The sequence below is a fragment of the Podarcis melisellensis genome (genome assembly GCF_964234715.1).
Source record: "Podarcis melisellensis genome assembly, chromosome: 12".
Taxonomy (NCBI): domain Eukaryota; kingdom Metazoa; phylum Chordata; class Lepidosauria; order Squamata; family Lacertidae; genus Podarcis; species Podarcis melisellensis.
In genome coordinates this window covers 48,705,255-48,724,176 of record NC_138544.1, presented here as the reverse complement: position 1 = coordinate 48,724,176, position 18,922 = coordinate 48,705,255, and the positions used below count along the sequence as shown (strand labels likewise).

Here is an 18,922-nt window from a genome sequence, read left to right as displayed (position 1 = left end):
AGGGATGAAAGGTTTGCTGACATTCCACTCAACCTTAACCATCCTTTATTCACCAAAAATAATGGTTAACTGCAGGGGACTTGGCGCATGACCCCATTCATCCGTCCTTCTATACCAGCCGGGGGTGGGTGGAGGGAGAGAGATATACAATAAAGTGCAGTGCAGTGGACTCTGTCATTTAATGCTATTCTGGATGGATGGAAAAGGGCTTCAGGTGGAAGAACAGAACAGGGTGGAAAAGAGAATTCATATCCCATCTGTAGACATACATAAATACGAATTGGCAACAAAGGGGTTCTTCCACATTCTAAGACAGGAGGGGACCTTGCAATGTATACCATTATAACTGGAAGAGGGCAGATAATGTAAATACTTCAAGACTAATCTGTAATATGCGTTCTTCGCCAGAGCCTCAGATTCCAAACACAGAGTGCATTTATTGCTACAATATTCTCATTTGGAATGTCTCCCCATCAAACATGAATGCCAAAAAACGCCAACAAGAATAAGTATGACCTAGAAAAAGTCTTCAGGCGTGAACTCCGAAACTATCACACTTGAGAAAACAGAACGAATCTGCGCCTTTAAAAAAATCCCAACAATAGTCCTTGGGAACTAATTCTCAGCTGCTTCAGGCAGGCAGTTAAAGTGACCCTTCTCTGCACACACCTTTGGCTGGTACGAAGCATGGCAGAGGTATTTTCCACCACACCTAAAACATAATGTGTGTCAAGGACATTTGATTCCTACAGTCCTTCCCTTTAAAAAAAAAATGTATGTGTTTTCTTCTAGCAGCAGCTATTCAGGTAAACACATTGCTGTGAGGGGAAAATGGCAAAAAAGTCACTTTGCGTTTACTGTGGTACATTTCGCTCCTGGATTCTTTTGTTGAAAGGACTTTTATTTTCAAAAGCAGGCCTGTGAACCTCTTTCTCTCTCTCTCTCTCCTCCCCCCTCACTTTTAGCTAAACCTGAGTGAAACAATGACTCAACTTCCTTCCAAAATAAATTCTTTTTTTGGGGGGGGACTTGGATTTTTCCACATCCCCCCCTCTTTTGGGTAATTTAACCTTGTGGAGAAAGAAATACAGCAAACAAATTCTGCACGGACTTATCAGCTATCACTTAAGAGAGACAAAGGGGATTATCACCACAGCTGTCAGGAAAGGCAGCTTTCTTGCACAACATTTACAGGTACCAAAGGTCATGTTCGTATCATAGCCTTTGGGGACCAGGCACATATCTCTAAAGAATTAAGTCCTTTGCTGAAATAAACAGAGTCTAATGATTGATTTAAACATTGAAAACAACTTCATGAAGGGGACAATGAGAGGGAGGGACAGAGGGAGCAGAGAACACTGGCAAATGGACAAACAAATCATTTCCTCTCTTTCTTTCTTTTTAAAAATATGCTTTAATTAAAGGATTTCTTAGGGAACAAAAGTACATATGGTGTCTCTGTTTTCAAATAATAGAGTCCTTCACACAGGTCGGTTACATTCAGAGAGAGACATTACTGTTGTAGGTAATATGGATGCTCTTGCACAAGAGTAATGGACTATTAGCAGTGCTGTTTTTCTAGACAAAGATGTGCTGGAGTTCACCATGAACCTCTCCCTTGTTCTCTTAGAATGGCAATGGTGCCCACCTGAGAGGGGCCAGAGCTGACCTCTAGTGAGCTCTGGCTGGAAAAAAAAGTCCTATTAGCAGACTTGGGAGAATTCTACCATTTGCAAAATTACAAAATTACAAAAACAAACAAACAAGAACACCCAACATTTAAGAGGAAATGCCCTAAGGGTAGAAAACCCTCAAAACAGCCCGATGAAGACCAAGTACAGAACCCACCGTCACAAACAGCATTACCTCTGTTCCCTATTCATGGTTGGGGTTGGGGTCTTGAATCCAGGGATCCCTAGTCATAGTCCAAAATTAAAACTCCCACATCATATTTTCCATGGGAGTGAGTTGTGTTCTTAAAAGTACAGTGGTACCTCTGGTTGCGAGCGGGATCCGTTCCGGAGGCCCATTCACAACATGAAAGGAACGCAACCCACAGCAGCATGTCTGCGCATGCGCGGGTGGTGATTCGTCTCGTCGCTTCTGCACATGCGCATGATGTCATTTTGCGTGTCTGTGCATGCGCGGGTGGCAAAACCCGGAAGTAACCCTTTCTGGTACTTCCGGGTCACCGCGGGACGCAACCTGAAAAAACGTAACATGAAGCAAACATAATATGAGGTATGACTGTATACGGTAACTCACAAAGGTAGATCCTAGCCTCAGACCATGAAGTTTCTGCTTATGTTCTGGAGACTCTTGCATATGGCCACCTCTGGCTTGTTCACACAATACGCTGACCACAGGCGCATGATGTTTGCATGATGAGAACTGCAATGGACTGCAAGTGTAATGGACAATTGTCATGAACCGGAAAGACAACGGGGAGGAGAAAGAGGATTGTGGCGTGGGGTGTAGCTGGGACTGGGACACACCAGGGAAACTGGAAATGGGGGTGGAGAGGTTGGTGTAGGAAGTACTCATGCAGTGACGGAGGATGACAAGAGCCGCTCCAACCACTCAATTCCACCCCACCCACCAGTCAGTGAGCATTCCCCTTGCCAACTGAGCATGCTCAGCCCCCCCCCAGCTGTTTTGGGTTCTTCCCACCCTTAGGGGTTTTGATGTAGAGTATTGAGTGCTCCTGTTCAGCTCACTTGCAGGATATTCCATCCCCTCCCTCCTTCCTTGAGGACTGCTACTCAAAGAATTGATATTGGCATTAGTAATTTATGCTACAAGATAAAATGTTGGTTTGCCTCATCACTCCCCAAAATGCTGAAGTCTGAAGCGAGCCCTTTGGGAAACTCATGCAATAGAAGGTGGGTGGTAGAATTTGAAGTGACAGGGGGATTTCATATTTCCCAGCAGATCCAAATGTTCATTATTCTTAATAAATACCTGGATTCAAATGTGTCTGAATTGCAGTTGTTTTTGTTTGAATACCTCCTGTGGGGATAAGCGTTTAATAAATTAGGAGAGTTAAGCAACTTCGAGTAACTTACTAGGAAGACAAAATATGCTGTTTGTTCAATTTTGAGTTGAATTAATCTACACTGGTTTTATTTGGTAGCTCATTACAGTCAGATGCTGTCATGTGTGTCTGTTATGTGGGTTTGCTTGGGTTGTTTTTGGGGGTTGTTTTTGCTTTAAATGTGCTTTTAGTTGTGATGAATCAGCAGCTAAAGTTGTCTTAGCCACTCATTTTATCACCGGAATGATTTAATCTGTTTTTATAATTGTACATTCAATTGTTATAACCCACCTTGGGGCTTTATGATGAAGGACGGGGTGAGAAATATCCATTCGCATCTTGTAAAATTTTTTTTAAAAAATAGAGTTAGATCCCTATATGTCTGCAACCACAATTTTTTTAAAAAAACAAAACACTTTCTGGCAATTACGTAGCACACCAAATCATTTTAAAAACTGGTACCACTGAACTGCCTTCAAACATCGCAAGTGGATTTTATCTGAACTTCAAAGTGAAGAATCACTTTCACCACTAGTGGGAAGCACTGGCCAACCCATTTGCGACTTGACCCTGAATGTCAAGCAGCGATGGCCTTTGCTACATCTCCTGTGCTAGGAGACTGAGGACTCGGGAGTGTGATGGGCCCAGATGCTGAAGGCTGGCAGGCAGGGGGTTTGCTCAGTGGTCTTCAGCAGGTGGGGCCTGACCTCAGGTGGGCTGCACGATGGCAATGCCTTCACTTTATTTTCTGCTGCAGTTTACAGTTTTTAAGAAAAAGGGAAAACAGAGCAAAAAAAAAAAAAGAGGAGAGAGGGAGAAAGAACCATAATCAACATCAATTATTTCTAAAGAACCTCAAAAGAGTTACATTGCGAAGGGAAAAAGTTACCGAGAGAGATGTTAGGAGACCCTACAACTCCCAGCGCCTTTAACAAAGTATGCTTCCCGGGATTCTCTGGGGGAAGCCATGACACTTAAAAGTGGTATGTGTAGTGGAAAATGTGCAAGGAAAATTTGAGGTGGTGTAGGTTTGGCCTTATACAGCCAGCCCTTTCTGTGAGCACTTCTGCCCTTGAGGGTGGCCCTGCTGGGCCTTGACTGCGCTGATGAGGAGCCCCAATTGCCACAGGTGGCCCACCAGCTTGAGGCAAGAACAGATAGTGAAGGGCAATGTGGTCAGGAGGAAGAGGATGATGGCTGTGGCTTCCCACGGTTAGATCTGGTGTTGTATTTGGGTCAAGGTCTGGTGGGGGGAATTGTTCCTTTGAAATTGTTCCTTTGGGGTTATTACTTGGTGGAGGAGGGTTTTGTATTACCGTGTAAGAAGGTTTAAGGAGGTTTCCTGTTTGAGGGGTTTTGTTTTTGTTACTGTTTAAGGAGGTCGTCCTACTCTGTTGAAACAAAAATATCTTTTCCCTCGACTACTGAAGATCCTTTAAAGAATCTGCAGAGTTAATTGGCAAAACAGTATGAGATTGCTTTAAAAGATGCTACTTGAGTGATAGGTTGCATAGACTGGCCTTTGTCCTGCCATACCTAGGCTCATCCTGACTCTCTCTTGAGGGAAGAGAGGGACAAGGATAGATCAGCAAAAGGGTGCATGCTCTGAATGCAGGAAGTCCCAGATTCAGTTCGTGACTCAGAGAGCAGGCGATGGAAAAGAGAGATCTGCCGAAGAGCCACCATCAGTCAGAGGAGACATTTGTAGGTTAGATGGTATGATATATCTCCCTATCAGGAATGCTGAACCTGGAGGGGACAATCATAAATGTCACTTTGGCCGAGGTGACTAGATGGGCAGAAACTAGATTTGTCAAACTGTTGTCTTTCCCTTATATCTCACAGACGTAGGCACTGGGCAACATGAAATGTGTTGCTGGAAGACGCTTCCTGTTTTAAAGAGATGTTGTTAGCCCTGTTGCGGATGCAGCTTCATTCTCAGCTTTCAGTTTCATCATTTCCTGCCTGCATGATGCAATCCGACCCAAACACTAGAAACAGAATACGATGCCCAGGGAAAGGTTTCACAACCTTGATGGCAGAAAGTGAGGAGGAATTAAAGAACCTTTTAATGAGGGTGAAAGAGGAGAGCGCAAAATATGGTCTGAAGCTCAACATCAAAAAAAGAAGATCATGGCCACTGGGCCCATCACCTCCTGGCAAATAGAAGGGGAAGACATGGAAGCAGTGAGAGATTTCACTTTCTTGGGCTCCATGATCACTGCAGATGGTGACAGCAGTCACGAAATTAAAAGACGCCTGCTTCTTGGAAGAAAAGCAATGACAAACCTAGACAGCATCTTAAAAAGCAGAGACATCACCTTGCCAACAAAGGTCCGTATAGTTAAAGCTATAGTTTTCCCAGTAGTGATGTATGGAAGTGAGAGCTGGACCATAAAGAAGGCTGATCGCCGAAGAATTGATGCTTTTGAATTATGGTGCTGGAGGAGACTCTTGAGAGTCCCATGGACTGCAAGAAGATCAAACCTATCCACCCTTAAGGAAATCAGCCCTGAGTGCTCACTGGAAGGACAGATCCTGAAGCTAAGCCTACAATACTATGGTCACCTCATGAGAAGAAAAGACTCCCTGGAAAAGACCCTGATGTTGGGAAAGATGGAGGGCACAAGGAGAAGGGGACAACAGAGGACAACAGAGGACGAGATGGTTGGACAGTGTTCTCGAAGCTACCAGCATGAGTTTGACCAAACTGCAGGAGGCAGTGGAAGACAGGAGTGCCTGGTGTGCTCTGGTCCATGGGGTCATGAAGAGTTGGACACAACTAAATGCCGACAAAGGGTAGACCCAGCAACATTAGTGGTGATGACCAATGTAAGTCCATTAATTTCAATAGGCCTGCTCTGAGTAGAATTTGGTTGGATGTAATCCAAACTCTCTCCATCATGTCAGCATTTAGCTATCAAGCTGAGTTCAAGGTGCTGGCCCTGATGTGCAAAGCCCTATACAGCTTGGGGGCAGGATACCCCAAAGAGTACTTTGCCCTATATATGCCCAATCAATCACTGTGCCCTACAGGAGTAGGTCTCTTATCAGGTCTGCCCCATACAATGTTGAAACTGGGCCTTTATTTTATCCATATATATTTTATTCTTATAGCACACCCTGGGAGCTCACTGTGATGGGCAGGTACAAAATCTAATAAAACAAAACAAACATTTATTTAAAGAGGGCTCGGTGGATTGACAGGTAGGTGGTGGGTCCTGGGCAGAAGAGAAAAAACACAGTTCCATGTGGCTCTTTTGCATGCTTGATATTGGATTGCAATCTCTTTTGGGGGACACATAATCTGCTAGACATGTCACACAAACTTATACCCATATTGGAAGTAAAACAACAAGACCTGCAATAAGTTACCTGACCTAGTGCGGAAAGGAGGGGCAGACTTATTCCTCCCCCCACTTGCAAGGCAACTTATTCCTCCCCCACTGATTTATTCTACCTGTAGATTATTTTTCTCAGGTTTTACTTCCTCCCTCCTCCTCCAGCCAGTTAGTATCAGACCTTTCTTTGGTTAACCAACATGACTCCATGATGGCCACGTGAGCTTGTATACATACACACACCAAACTCCAACCACGCAGACACGGAGTCAGTTGCTACATGCTTAGCTTTTGTCAACCATCCCCTGCCACCCCAGTTCAGAAGATAATTTCTTAAATAGCTTCTGCCCCCTGGTACAATCTCTGGTGATTAGGGAAGGACCATAGCTCAGGGGTAGAGCAGAAGATCCCAGACTCAGTCCTCAGCATAGCCAGGTAGGGCTGGGAGAGACTCCCTGTCTGAAACCCACCCACCTCTTCTGATAAAAAGAACCAGGCCAGGAGTCACCAAGCATGTGCCATAGGCCTACAGAGTGCTTGCATCATTATAAGGGCCTGGCTGTTATAATAATAATAATAATAATAATAATAATAATAATAATAATAATAATAATAGAATATTATTTATACCCCGAGACCATCTGGCTGGGCTTCCCCAGCCACTCTGGGCGGCTTTCAAAAAAATATTAAAATACTATAATACATCAAACATTAAAAGCTTCCCTAAACAGGGCTGCCTTCAGATGTCTTCTAAAAGTCTGGTAGTTGTTGTTCTCTTTGACATCTGATGGGAGGGCGTTCCACAGGGCGGGTGCCACTACCAAGAAGGCCCTCTGCCTGGTTCCCTGTAACTTGGCTTCTCGCAGTGAGGGAACCGCCAGAAGGCCCTTGGCGCTGGACCTCAGTGTCTGGGTAGAACGATGGGGGTGGAGATGCTCCTTCAGATATACTGGGACGAGGCCGTCTTTGTATTCCCATTGAACCAGCAGGGACATAAAGGAGGAGTCACGCTCCGATGACACTTGGCTGAGTGTCAGGCCTAATGAGCACAGCAGCTCATGCTTGGTAGGTCTTGCCCCATGAATCAGTTGCCAAGACTGAATGTCCCCACCTCTCCACAGCAGTCTAAGTCCCCTCCTCTCCAGGGTTTTCCCCAAGCAATCGGAGACTGTGCCCACCTGAAGCCAACCTCTCCTCCACCTTTTTTTATGCCTCTTCTGGTTCTGGGAGACAAGCGGGGAGGGGAGCTTGTCACATCAGGAGGGGGAGACATCCATGACTCTTCACCAGCCTGACCCGTCTCTGCCTCTTGGCCTCCCTCCTCCCCTTCTTCAACTTCTGCCTATGATTCTTGCCTTCTGTCTGCCACAGACACTCCCAGCTCACTAAGCCCTGTTACCCCTTCAGCTTCTGACAACCCCTCTTTGCAGTCTTTCCCCTCCTTTATCTCTGACCACTCATTGTCGTCCTACCACCAATCCCCTGCCTCTGAGCCTTCTTCCCTTGGTAGTTCCCCAGCTGGTTCCTCCCACCATTCCTTTGTGTCCAACCAGTCCATGACATCATGGGACACAAAGAGGAGTAAGACTTTACTGCCTTCATCTCCTGTCCCTCTGGCAACTGCTCTCAGCAGCTGAGTGAGGGACATCAAGGCAGGCCTTTGCCTCCTAAGGCAAAATTTGTAGATCTGGCACTGTATTTATTTATTTCATAAAATTTATATACCACTTGACTGTAAAAAAAAAGCAAAACAAAACCTCAAGCAGTTTACCAAAAGAATGAAACAATATAACTATTTTAAACATTTGAATAATAATTAAAATCAGTGATAAGCGAAAACTGATATTTGGAATTCATTTCTATAAACACTGTAATAGGTTAAATAACAATCTTGCAATATTTATAAGTCCTGGTTTGTTTTTTTGTATTGTATATGGGTGTCCCCCCTTTTCCTTTTTCTCTGCCCCCCTTTTCATGTCTTATTTTACCCTGTGCACTTACAATTATATACACATTACTTTTTATCTTTCAATAAAGAATACACACACACACACACACATGTAAACAGTCTCCATGTCTGGTTAGGCTTGTCTCAACAAAAATGTTATGATGTGCCATGCATAATTTTCTTTTGATTTCCTTTGATATTGTTGCTATTCTTACATCTTTCATAAACTGAAATGAACCAGCCATTTGCAACTCATTTTATAAACTGGTCATAACCCTCTTGCCCACTGGGACAAATTCAGGGCCTTGCTTCCAGTTCTCAACCAACGTTCTTCAAGAGGTGCATGAACAGAAGACATTCATGGTGAGCAGAATAAATTGAACAAATTGCCCAGGGATAAGATCTTAAGACTCTCATGACTGGGGAAAACTGCCCATGAGAGCTGACTTTGAGTAGAGACTTCTACTCCATCTCATCCCTCCTCCACACACTCTCTCAGCGCCTTGTATGGTTCTGATTGTCTATATTAAAAAAGAAAAAAGAAACAGTCTAGCAATGGAACAATACTACCCTCTCAACATTTAAAAGCCCACCTCCAAAAATAAAAGGTCCTGGAAAAAATACCTCAATTTCAAGCTCATAGATTACTTTGGCTCCCAGAGGAAAGAGAAGCAATTTACTGGCTGCTGGTCTTACCAAGGAAAAGGTTAGAAGATTAAGAGACCAACCGCTGTTTGGATAAGTGGTTGGTAATTGCACATGCTGGCAATTATTACGTACCTCCATGTCTCTCCCTCTTACCTTTTTCTTTCCTCTCGTGCCATCAGGGTTGAGCCGAAATGTCCCCGAATTCACAGTCCTCTTTGGGCCTATTTTCTTGATGTCGTAGGCCAGCTCATCAGCAAGGGCCTTGCATGCTGGGGTGGGAAACAGAAACACACATACAAAAAGGACACATCACTACCACTGTGGAAACCGCAGTAGTAAAAATACAGCATGCACATTTTTGCAGAGGAACAAGGTCTATCCAAACAGAAGTTTCCTGTTCTTGCTCATCTATCCTGAACAGTTCCTTCTCCTCCTTCTCCTTTAAGCAGTCCCTTCCCTTTGGGATCTGACCTTCTAGCTAGCCTTGTCTGTGTACCCGTCTCATTCCCCTCTGATGTTTGTGGACTGCCCTGGACCTTGAGTCCAGCTGTATCTGGACTATGTACAGTGGTGCCTCAGGTTAAGTACTTAATTCGTTCCAGAGGTCCGTTCTTAACCTGAAACTGTTCTTAACCTGAAACACCACTTTAGCTAATGGGGCCTCCTGCTGCTGCCGCGCCACCGGAGCATGACCGCCGGAGCATGATTTCTGTTCTCATCCTGAAGCAAAGTTCTTAACCTGAAGCACTATTTCTGGGTTAGCGGAGTCTGTAACCTAAAGCGTATGTAACCTGAGGTACCACTGTACTCACCTCTGGCCCTTCTAACTGGATGGTGGCTTACAATCCTGACCCTGGACTGCTCTAACAGTGATCACCTATTTGTGTCCGACCTACTAGGGGTTTGTTGCATGTCTGGCACCATGAAAGGAGGAAGGTTGTCAAGTAAACAGCCCTATAACACAAGTGTGATTGGCTGCATTTGCCTTGATAGACCACAAACTGTGTAGGCACCCACTATTGTACTCAGATCATCTGAAAATTATAACATTATGCCAGCATTGCTCAAATGTTAGGAATAGAAACCTCTCCGCTAGAACGGAACTTCTTTGCCTTCTTAAGGAGAGATTTACAGGCATGTCCAAAGTCCAAAGCACATATTCTACTCATGTAGAAACACCAGGCAGGCCCCACAAATAACCCAGAGATGCATTTTAAATAAAAGGACACATTCTACTCATGTAAAAACACACTGATTCCCGGACCATCCACAGGCCGGATTTAGAGCCCCCAGGCCTTAGTTTGCATATCCATGCTATATAGGGAGGTTTTTTAAAAAAAGTTTAATGTTTTTATATATGCTGGAAGCTGCCCAGAGTGTCTGGGGCAACACAGACAGATGGGTGGGGTATAAATAATAAAATTCTTACGGAATACGACATCCCTCTTTTCATCGGAGAAATGTTGGAGGGTATGCTATGTCCTTATGTTTGATACATTTCTAGAATATCTCCCCAGTTTTGAATGAACTAAATTAGATACTAAGTCGTTTCCAGGCACAACTGAAGGCTTCTTTTATTTATTTTACTTTTTAAAGCTCTTAACATGATCTGCGTCCAAGTCAGAGGGGCCATCCCAGCAATGACCAGGTGTTGGGGATAAACAATAGTGAACGACCATCTTTCTCTCCCACTTGCCAGCAAGATGAAAAATTCACTTTTTAGACACAGAACATATATCCAGAATTTTCTGAAAATATTATGGGGGTAAGAAATATATCCCTCTATATGTGTGCGTGTGTTTAAAGACATAAAAAGGAGGAATGAAATTCTCACAAAACAAGATACCTCTGCCAGCTGTGGCTGTAGGAGAAATACAATATCGTGAGGGTTGCCAGGAAGCTGCGGACTCACAGGTGTTAAGGATGTTAAGGACTATGGACTCTCTTCATCATTTGTCATCCCCGTTTAAACAAAAGCCTAATGCAGAAGTTAGAATTAAGAAGCGAAAGAGGCACCGCCAGGCATGCAAACCCGGCTTTATGGCCAATTCTGCCCATGAAATAGCACACCAAGGCACCGAATCCAGTGTTTGGATCAGCCAAGACATTTATTTTTACAGCTCCCAGGGCTATGCTGGAAAAGATTCAGCTGCACCCAGAGGAAGGGTGGATAATTCCATTGTGGAATGGTGCACTCAATAATTCCTTTAAATGCATGGTCTTTAACATCCCCTCCCCCGCAACGAATAATCCTTCGAAATTGGGGTCTCTCCCACTCCAAGCCTCAGTACAGAGGTGGTGCATCTTTTCCCAGGCTATTCCATCATGTATTTGCATATCATAAAAAAAAAATGCCCGTAGAATGCATGGGGGGGGAGGAAGGAGGGGGGTGAAATATTAAGAGAGTTGTTTACATGGAAAGTGCATTCCAAACTACATGCAGACACACACAGAGAGAGTAACACTTTGAGATTATAAAATATTAATATATAGCTGGGTCTGGGTGTCTCCATAGTACCTTCTCCTGAGAATAATTCTTGGAAAGAAGCTATGAGCATGAGAATAGTCTCATGCGCAGCATCTGAAAAGTCTACAGCACAGATGACGACAGCCATTTCATTCAAGGGCTTGATGGTGCAAATTGAGAGAAGCCAACATTTTTTTTTTTTTTTTCGACGTAAATTTTTATTAAGCGTTTCAAAATAGAGAAAGAAAAAGAAAAAACAGAAAAAGAGAACAGAAAAATATACACGAATAACAATACATCAAATAGATATTTTTACATCACTTCTTTCACATAGTTGTTTCTTTCAGGACTTCCTTCAGCTAAATCGCAAGTCATTCGTAGCCAAAATTAATGTCCGCGTTTCTTCGTTTATATTGTCGTTATGTCTACTCTTACTCTCTATTTTCTTTGCACAATAACCTCTAGTCTGTTACAGTACGTCTTTAAATCCCTTGAGCGTTATTTTTCCATCACAAACGTATTCCAAGTAGTCTACATATTTCCCCCAGTCGCTGGTAAATATCTGGTCCTTTAAATATCTAATTCTCCCCGTTAACTTATCAAGCTCAGCATATTCCGATAATTTACCTCTCCACTCCTCCACCGTCGGGATTTCTTGTTGTTTCCACCTTTGCGCTATTACAACCCTTGCTGCCGTAACCGCATAATATACCAGTCTACGATCTTCCTTTTTTATATCTTGTCTTAATATCCCTAATAGGAAAATCTCGGGTTTCTTTATGAACGTGTATTTTAATATCTTTTTTAATTCGATGTAAACCTTCTCCCAAAACTGTTTTACCCTTCCGCACTCCCACCACATGTGGTAGAAGGAGCCCTCTACCTTTTTACACCTCCAACACTTATTGTCCACCTTGTACATTTTGGCAAGTTTCATAGGTGTCAAATGCCACCTGTAAAACATCTTCATAACATTTTCTCTTATCACAGTACACGCCGTAAAGTTTATCCCATCTTTCCATAATTTTTCCCAATCCTCAAATTGAATACTGTGACCTATATCTTTAGCCCAGCGAATCATTACAGATTTAACTTCTTCGTCAGCCAAGTTCCAATCAAGCAGCATTCTATATAACTTAGATATATTTTTCTCTTTGTTGTTAATTATCTCCGTCTGGTATTTAGAGTCTTTGTCTGCATAACCTCTTTCTTTGAAGTCCTTGCTGAACATCTGATTCACTTGTTGGTGGTGAAGCCAATCGTAAACATGTTCTTTTATCTGCTCATAGGGTTTAGTTCTCCATTTCCCTTCCACTTTAGTTACTAACTGATTATATGATGCCCAGTTCTTTCTCATGTTAGTAGTTTTTATACTTATAATTTCAAGAGGTGACAGCCAATGTGGTGTCTTCGGCTCTAGCAAGTTCTTATACCTTTCCCATGCCTCGATTATCGGCCCTCTAAAGATGTGGTTACCAAACCCCTTATGTGCCTTCGTTTTGTTCTTCCATAAGTAGGCATGCCAGCCAAAGCAGTTGTCGAAGCCCTCCAGATCTAGTAGCTCCGTATTTTCTAGCTTGACCCAGTCCTTTAACCAGCTTAGGCATACAGCCTCATAATATAGTTTTAGATCTGGCAGGGCGAAGCCCCCCCTTTCCTTTACATCTGTTAAGAGTTTAAATTGTATTCTGGGTCTTCTGCCCTGCCATATAAACCTCGAAATTACCCTCTGCCATTCCTTAAAAATCCTATTCCCTTTTATTATAGGAATAGTCTGAAACAAAAACATTAATCTTGCTAGCACATTCATCTTGATTATGTTGATCCTTCCCCACATTGACAGTTTTAGTCGTCCCCATTTTTCCAAATCCTTCTTTATTCCCCTCCACATCGGCTCATAGTTGTTTTTAAAGAGATCTATATTTCTAGGTGTTAGCCAGATGCCGAGGTATTTAACTTTTTTGACCATCTCTATCTGTGATTGCTGTTGGATTGTTTCTATTGTCTTCGGATCTATATTTTTACATATCATTTTTGTTTTTGTCTTATTTAGTTTAAACCCGGCCACTTCACCAAATGATTCTGCTTCCTTCAATATCTCTCCCACAGAGGTTTCTGGGTCTTCTGTCATTACTACCAAATCGTCAGCGAAGGCCTTGGTCTTATACACATTCCGTCCTAGCTTTACTCCTCTAATATTCTCATTTTGTCTTATGGCGTTTAAAAGGACTTCTAACACTGTTATAAATAGTAACGGGGAGAGCGGGCATCCTTGTCTTGTTCCCTTCCTTATCTTTATTTCCTCCGTTACCATATTATTTACGATCAGTTTGGCCCTCTGTTCTGTGTATATTGCCCTTACCCCATTAAGGAAGTCTTTGCCTACATTCATGTGTTCCAGGTTTCTCAACATAAAATTCCATAGCACATTATCAAATGCCTTTTCGGCGTCAATGAACATCATTATAACTTGTTTATCAATCCTTACAGACAGGAATTCTAACATATCAATGATATTTCTTGTGTTGTCTCTCATCTGCCGGCCAGGTAAGAAGCCTGCCTGATCTGTGTGTATGATATCTGCTAATACATTCTTTAACCTTCTTGCCAGAATTCCTGCAAATATCTTATAGTCTACATTCAGCAGCGAGATTGGTCTATAATTTTTGACTTGGGTCAGGTCTGCGTCCTGTTTGGGGATAAACGTGATGTATGCCTCCTTCCAAGTTTCTGGAATTTCTCCTTTCTTTAAGATGTTATTCATAGTGTTTTTCAAGGGTCTTACTAGAATAGGTTTCAGTTCTTTATAATAGCTGGCAGTAAATCCATCGGGGCCTGGTGCTTTGCCCCTCTTGAGATCTCTAATTACCTCCTCGATTTCCTCGTTTTCAATTGCTATGTTTAATCTTTGTCTCCCTTCCTCCGGGATTTTTTGTCCCCCTTTATCTTTCATGTATCTTTCTATTTTCCTTAAACCTACCTTTTCCTGGTCCTTATACAGGTTTCTATAATAATTAAGAAACTCCCTTCTAATTCCTTTGGGGTCAGTTCTCTCCTCCCCCTCTATTATTATTTTATTAATCGTCCCCTGTTCTTTCCTTTTTTTCGTTTGCCAGGCAAGCCATTTGCCTGGCTTGTTCGCAAATTCAAAGTTTCTTTGCCTAAGTCTTTTAATATTCCACTCTACTTCCTTGTTTATCATTGTAGCAAACTGGGTTTGTAGGATTTTTATTTTTTCTTTTGTTTTCAGACAATTGGGGTTTTGGGCTAGCTCTGATTCGTTTGTCATTATCTGTCTTAGAATTTCCTCTTTATTTTTCTCTCTGTTCCTGTTTTTGATTGCGTTTTGTTGAATGAAGTACCCTCTTATTACCGCTTTACTAGCATCCCATACTATATTGTCTTTTATCCCTTTATCACAATTCTCCTTAAAGTACTCTGACAATTCTTTTTTTGCCTTTTCCACCACCTTCTGATCGTCTAACAAGTAATCTTTTAGTCTCCATCTAAATGTTCTTTTCTCTAAGCTTTCTAGTTCCATCTCTACTGGATTATGGTCTGATATTACTTTCGGTCTTATCTCTATAGATTTAACTCTTGGACATAATTCCTTTGAGATCCAGATCTGATCCAGTCGTGAGAGTGAGTGGTTAGGTTCCGAATAAAAAGTATATTGTTTCACAAGAGGGTGTCTAAGACGCCATATATCCACTAAATTGTAATTCTCCACCATAGAGAAGAGAGAGAAGCCAACATTTTTACCGCTGCTCGGGCCTGTGATGGCAGCACCTGGGGACTTTGTGTGCCGAATGCAGAGGCAGATAAAAAGTCCCACTCACAATTTATTCGTGTTTGTTTGCTTTTAAAAATGTTATTTACAATTTATTTGCTCCGCCTGCTTCTTCTGGTTTCAGGGCCAAAGAAGACAGGACAGGGGCCAGCTGGGATTCTGTCTTCCATGGCTTGTGATGTTCCTTTCTAAAGGCAAAGCAGTTGGGCGAAGCAAGTAACTTCAGGGAAGTAGCACAGCAGAAGTGGTTTTTAATCCACTAGCACCCAAAGGTGCTGTTTGTCCCATGGAGGTGATGGTCAATCAGGGATGGTTGGATCTATCGATTTCTGGGTTTTCTCATTTTTCCAGCCTTCGGTTTTTTCTCTCCACATTTCCACATCACATCACATCACTTTTTTATTTTATTTTTTAAAACACCTCATGAAAATCAACATTTCAGAAATAATTGTAAACGAGAGACTTTGGGTAATAGGTAATATTATGCGGTAGAAAAGGTTTGAGTAAAAATGCTGTGGCGGTGAGGGTGGGAGTCAACTTATGAAACAATGTATTTGATTTGAAGGTTATTGTGAAAAGGTTTGGAAAAAGTAATAAAAACTTACATATATGCATAAGAAAGAAAGAAAACCAGCATTTCTGTGCAAATTTCTCCCAGTATACACATTTTTAATGCAACTGTGCCTCCTATAAACATTTTCACAAAGCAATTTCACGTAACATATCACACTTCTGTACGCAATTTTCAGTAATATATGAATTCATATGTGGACGCTACCCAAGCGTACGCATTTTTGTACAAGTTTCTTGGTTGCGAAACTGCATTGCAAGATTAGGAAAAGCGTGAATTTCTCCTGGCTGCTTCCTCCTTGTTCTCCTCAGCTCAGAACTTTCAGACCTGATCTCCCCACCACATTCCAGTAGAATGGAATGGCCGAAATCCCAGCTTGTACCACTTTAGACCAGGCTGTACCGCTTCATGTCTTTGAATGGCTCCCCAAGTGAAAAAGAAATTCCTGCAGGTTGCAAACTAGCCTTTTGCAGAGGAAGGTTTGTGGAAGCACATACTTTGTCACTGGTTATCTCTATGGCACAATCTCCCAAACTTGTACTTGATACAATGTATGTGGAGAGATGATTTCCAGAGCCCATGGGTTAAAAATTTACAGCTGAAAATTACGACAATGGGAATCTCCCCATCCAAATTACTAGAGCAGGACATAGTTCCAGCTAAAAGAACAGTAACCTGTAAACTAGAGGAGATGGACTTGCAGCAGAAAATGGTCTTGGGCAATGGTACCTGCTCACCTCTAAACCTTGGTTTATTACCCCTCTTAAGCCTCCCAAACTATTTGAATTCCTTAACTTCTTCGGCTCATAGATATGCCTTTGTAAAGGCAAGATTCAACACCTTCCCATCGAACGTGCTGAGAAATAGATTCTCCAATGGACAGATATCGCTCTTATGTGATTGTAATTGTGGGGCACCGGAATCGTTGCATCACATAATTCTTGATTGTGCTTTTCACTTATCTGCCAGGAGCAAGTTTCTTGCTCAATATCTTAAGGGAATTGCCGATGATACGACTGAAGCCAAACTGAGATATCTATTAAATGATGATGACCCCCTAAGATCACTCATGGTTGCCAGATTCTTGATCAGCGTCCTATCCCTAAAGAAGAGAAACGGACTCTTGTGTGGCTCGGATAATCCCTTTAAACCATGATCTATGTTTTAGGATGTAATTAGGTGATATCACCATTGATGTCTTCTATTAATTTATGAGCAGAGGGCGATGTTTATGTTACAAATTTATTGTAATGTATGATGTTGGTCTTTTGTTTTTGTTTTGCTTTGGTTCTTGTCTGTTTTTTTCTAAGTTTTGGCGGTTTTAAATTTGGAGGTTCAAGTACATTATGGTGGTATGGGAAACTGTCGTGTGACGGGCCAATGGCCGTAATAAAGATCAATCCAATCCAGAGGAAAGTTTGGGGTAGCCTCTTGCATGATGTGCTAGTGGTGGCTTGAAACTTGGGAGCCCCGGTGTGTGTCAAAGATCAAGCTTGCAGTGGGACCTGACCCTTGGGAAAGCCAGCCTGCACACCACCCCCACCTCTGGCCAGAGGAGGGAACTACATGCTGACCAACTGGACCAGCACATTAGCCTTTCCCCCCCACAACAGTAGTTGTGAGTCCAGTGACGCAAGTGGAACAGGTTAGTGGTAGAGCATCTGCTTTGCATGCAAATGTTTCCGGGTTCAATCCCTGGCATCTCCAGGCTGGGAAAGATCCTGGAGAGTCACAGCCAGTCAATGTAGACCAGGGATGGAGTACCTATGGCCCTTCAAATGCTGCTGGACTCCAGGTCCCATCACTGCTGGGCAGCAGGGCCAATGCTCTGGGAGAATGGGAATTGTAGACTGAAATTGAATTGAAATACTTTATTGTCACTTGTACAACTTGTATACAGTGAGATTAAACGAGCACCCCCCCAGCTCTCTTAGTCTTAATTCCCCTCATTTACTGACACCCACCCACCAAACCCAAAAGTCAGTTGCCCCGTTGTTATCTTTTCATTCAGCAGCCCAACAGCCCACGGACAGAGGCTGTTCTTTACCCTGTTGGTGCGAATAATCAGGCTTCTAGATCTTTTGCCCAAGTGCAGGAGATCAAGAAAGTGCCGGCCAGGGTATGAATCACCCCTGAGAATTTTCCTCACTCTCCTAAGGCAACGTTCTTCCGCGATGTCATATAGCGGATTCATGGGACAGCCCATAATATCTTGTGCTGTATTCACCACCCTCTGTAGGCACTTCCTAGCAGTTGATGTCAAACCAGCGTACCACACTGTGATGCATTATGAAAGGGCACAGGCCCCCTGTCCCCCCTGATATAGACAACAGGACCTTGATGGATCAATCGTCTGACTCAGTACAAGTTACACATCACACAGCTTCCTACATGACACTCCATGAGCCATACAAAAACTAGATTGTCACCAGCCTTTTCTTTTCTCTTTCCAGCAACACTGCTTCTGTGGTCCTTGACTGCTCTTTGGTCTGCAGACATGGGCTGACCATGCTTATAACTCCACAGCATGGAATACTTCACCTGCTGATCGCTGCAGATTGTTGGCGTATCGATCTGTCTCAAGAGACAGCGCCTCTGGGGGTGAAGTCAAACTTCTGTGTGAGCAGCACCGAGGTGACCTCCCTGGGGCACAAGCCTGGGCTGAGTGTTTGGAGCTCCTGGGCTGCCCAGACAACAAGACCCCTCTCTCGGCCTTGCTGATGTGGTCCAAAGGAGAGCAGAGCAATATGTTTGGCACCAGCTTGGCCGCCAGAAGGAGGCGGGTAGCCATCCCTAGCCCTAACCTGGAGATGTCAGGGTTGAACCCAGGACCTTCTGCATGCAAAGCAGATGCTCTGCTGTTGAGCTGCTCAGCAAAACTGGACCCAAGACCCTTGGGATGCAGGTTTAAGATGCAGCCAGCTAGGCTCTCCTCAAGCAGCTCTCCCCAACCTGATCCTTGACCAATGTTGTCGGGTGTTGTTGTTTAGTCGTGTCCGACTCTTCGTGACCCCATGAACCAGAGCACGCCAGGCACTCCTGTCTTCCACTGCCTCCCGCAGTTTGGTCAAACTCATGCTGGTAGCTTCGAGAACACTATCCAACCATCTTGTCCTCTACAAA

The 18,922-nt window shown here is 43.2% G+C and overlaps 1 protein-coding gene across 1 annotated transcript in view; it reads right to left on the bottom strand.

The window, feature by feature from the left end:
• CNPY1 (canopy FGF signaling regulator 1) overlaps positions 1–18,922 on the bottom strand; it is a 60,799-nt gene that overhangs the window by 24,672 nt on the left and 17,205 nt on the right. The window contains exon 3 of the mRNA XM_081882748.1: positions 9,125–9,240. Coding sequence (XP_081738874.1) covers positions 9,125–9,240 — 116 coding nt within the window. The remainder of the gene's footprint in view (positions 1–9,124; positions 9,241–18,922) is intronic.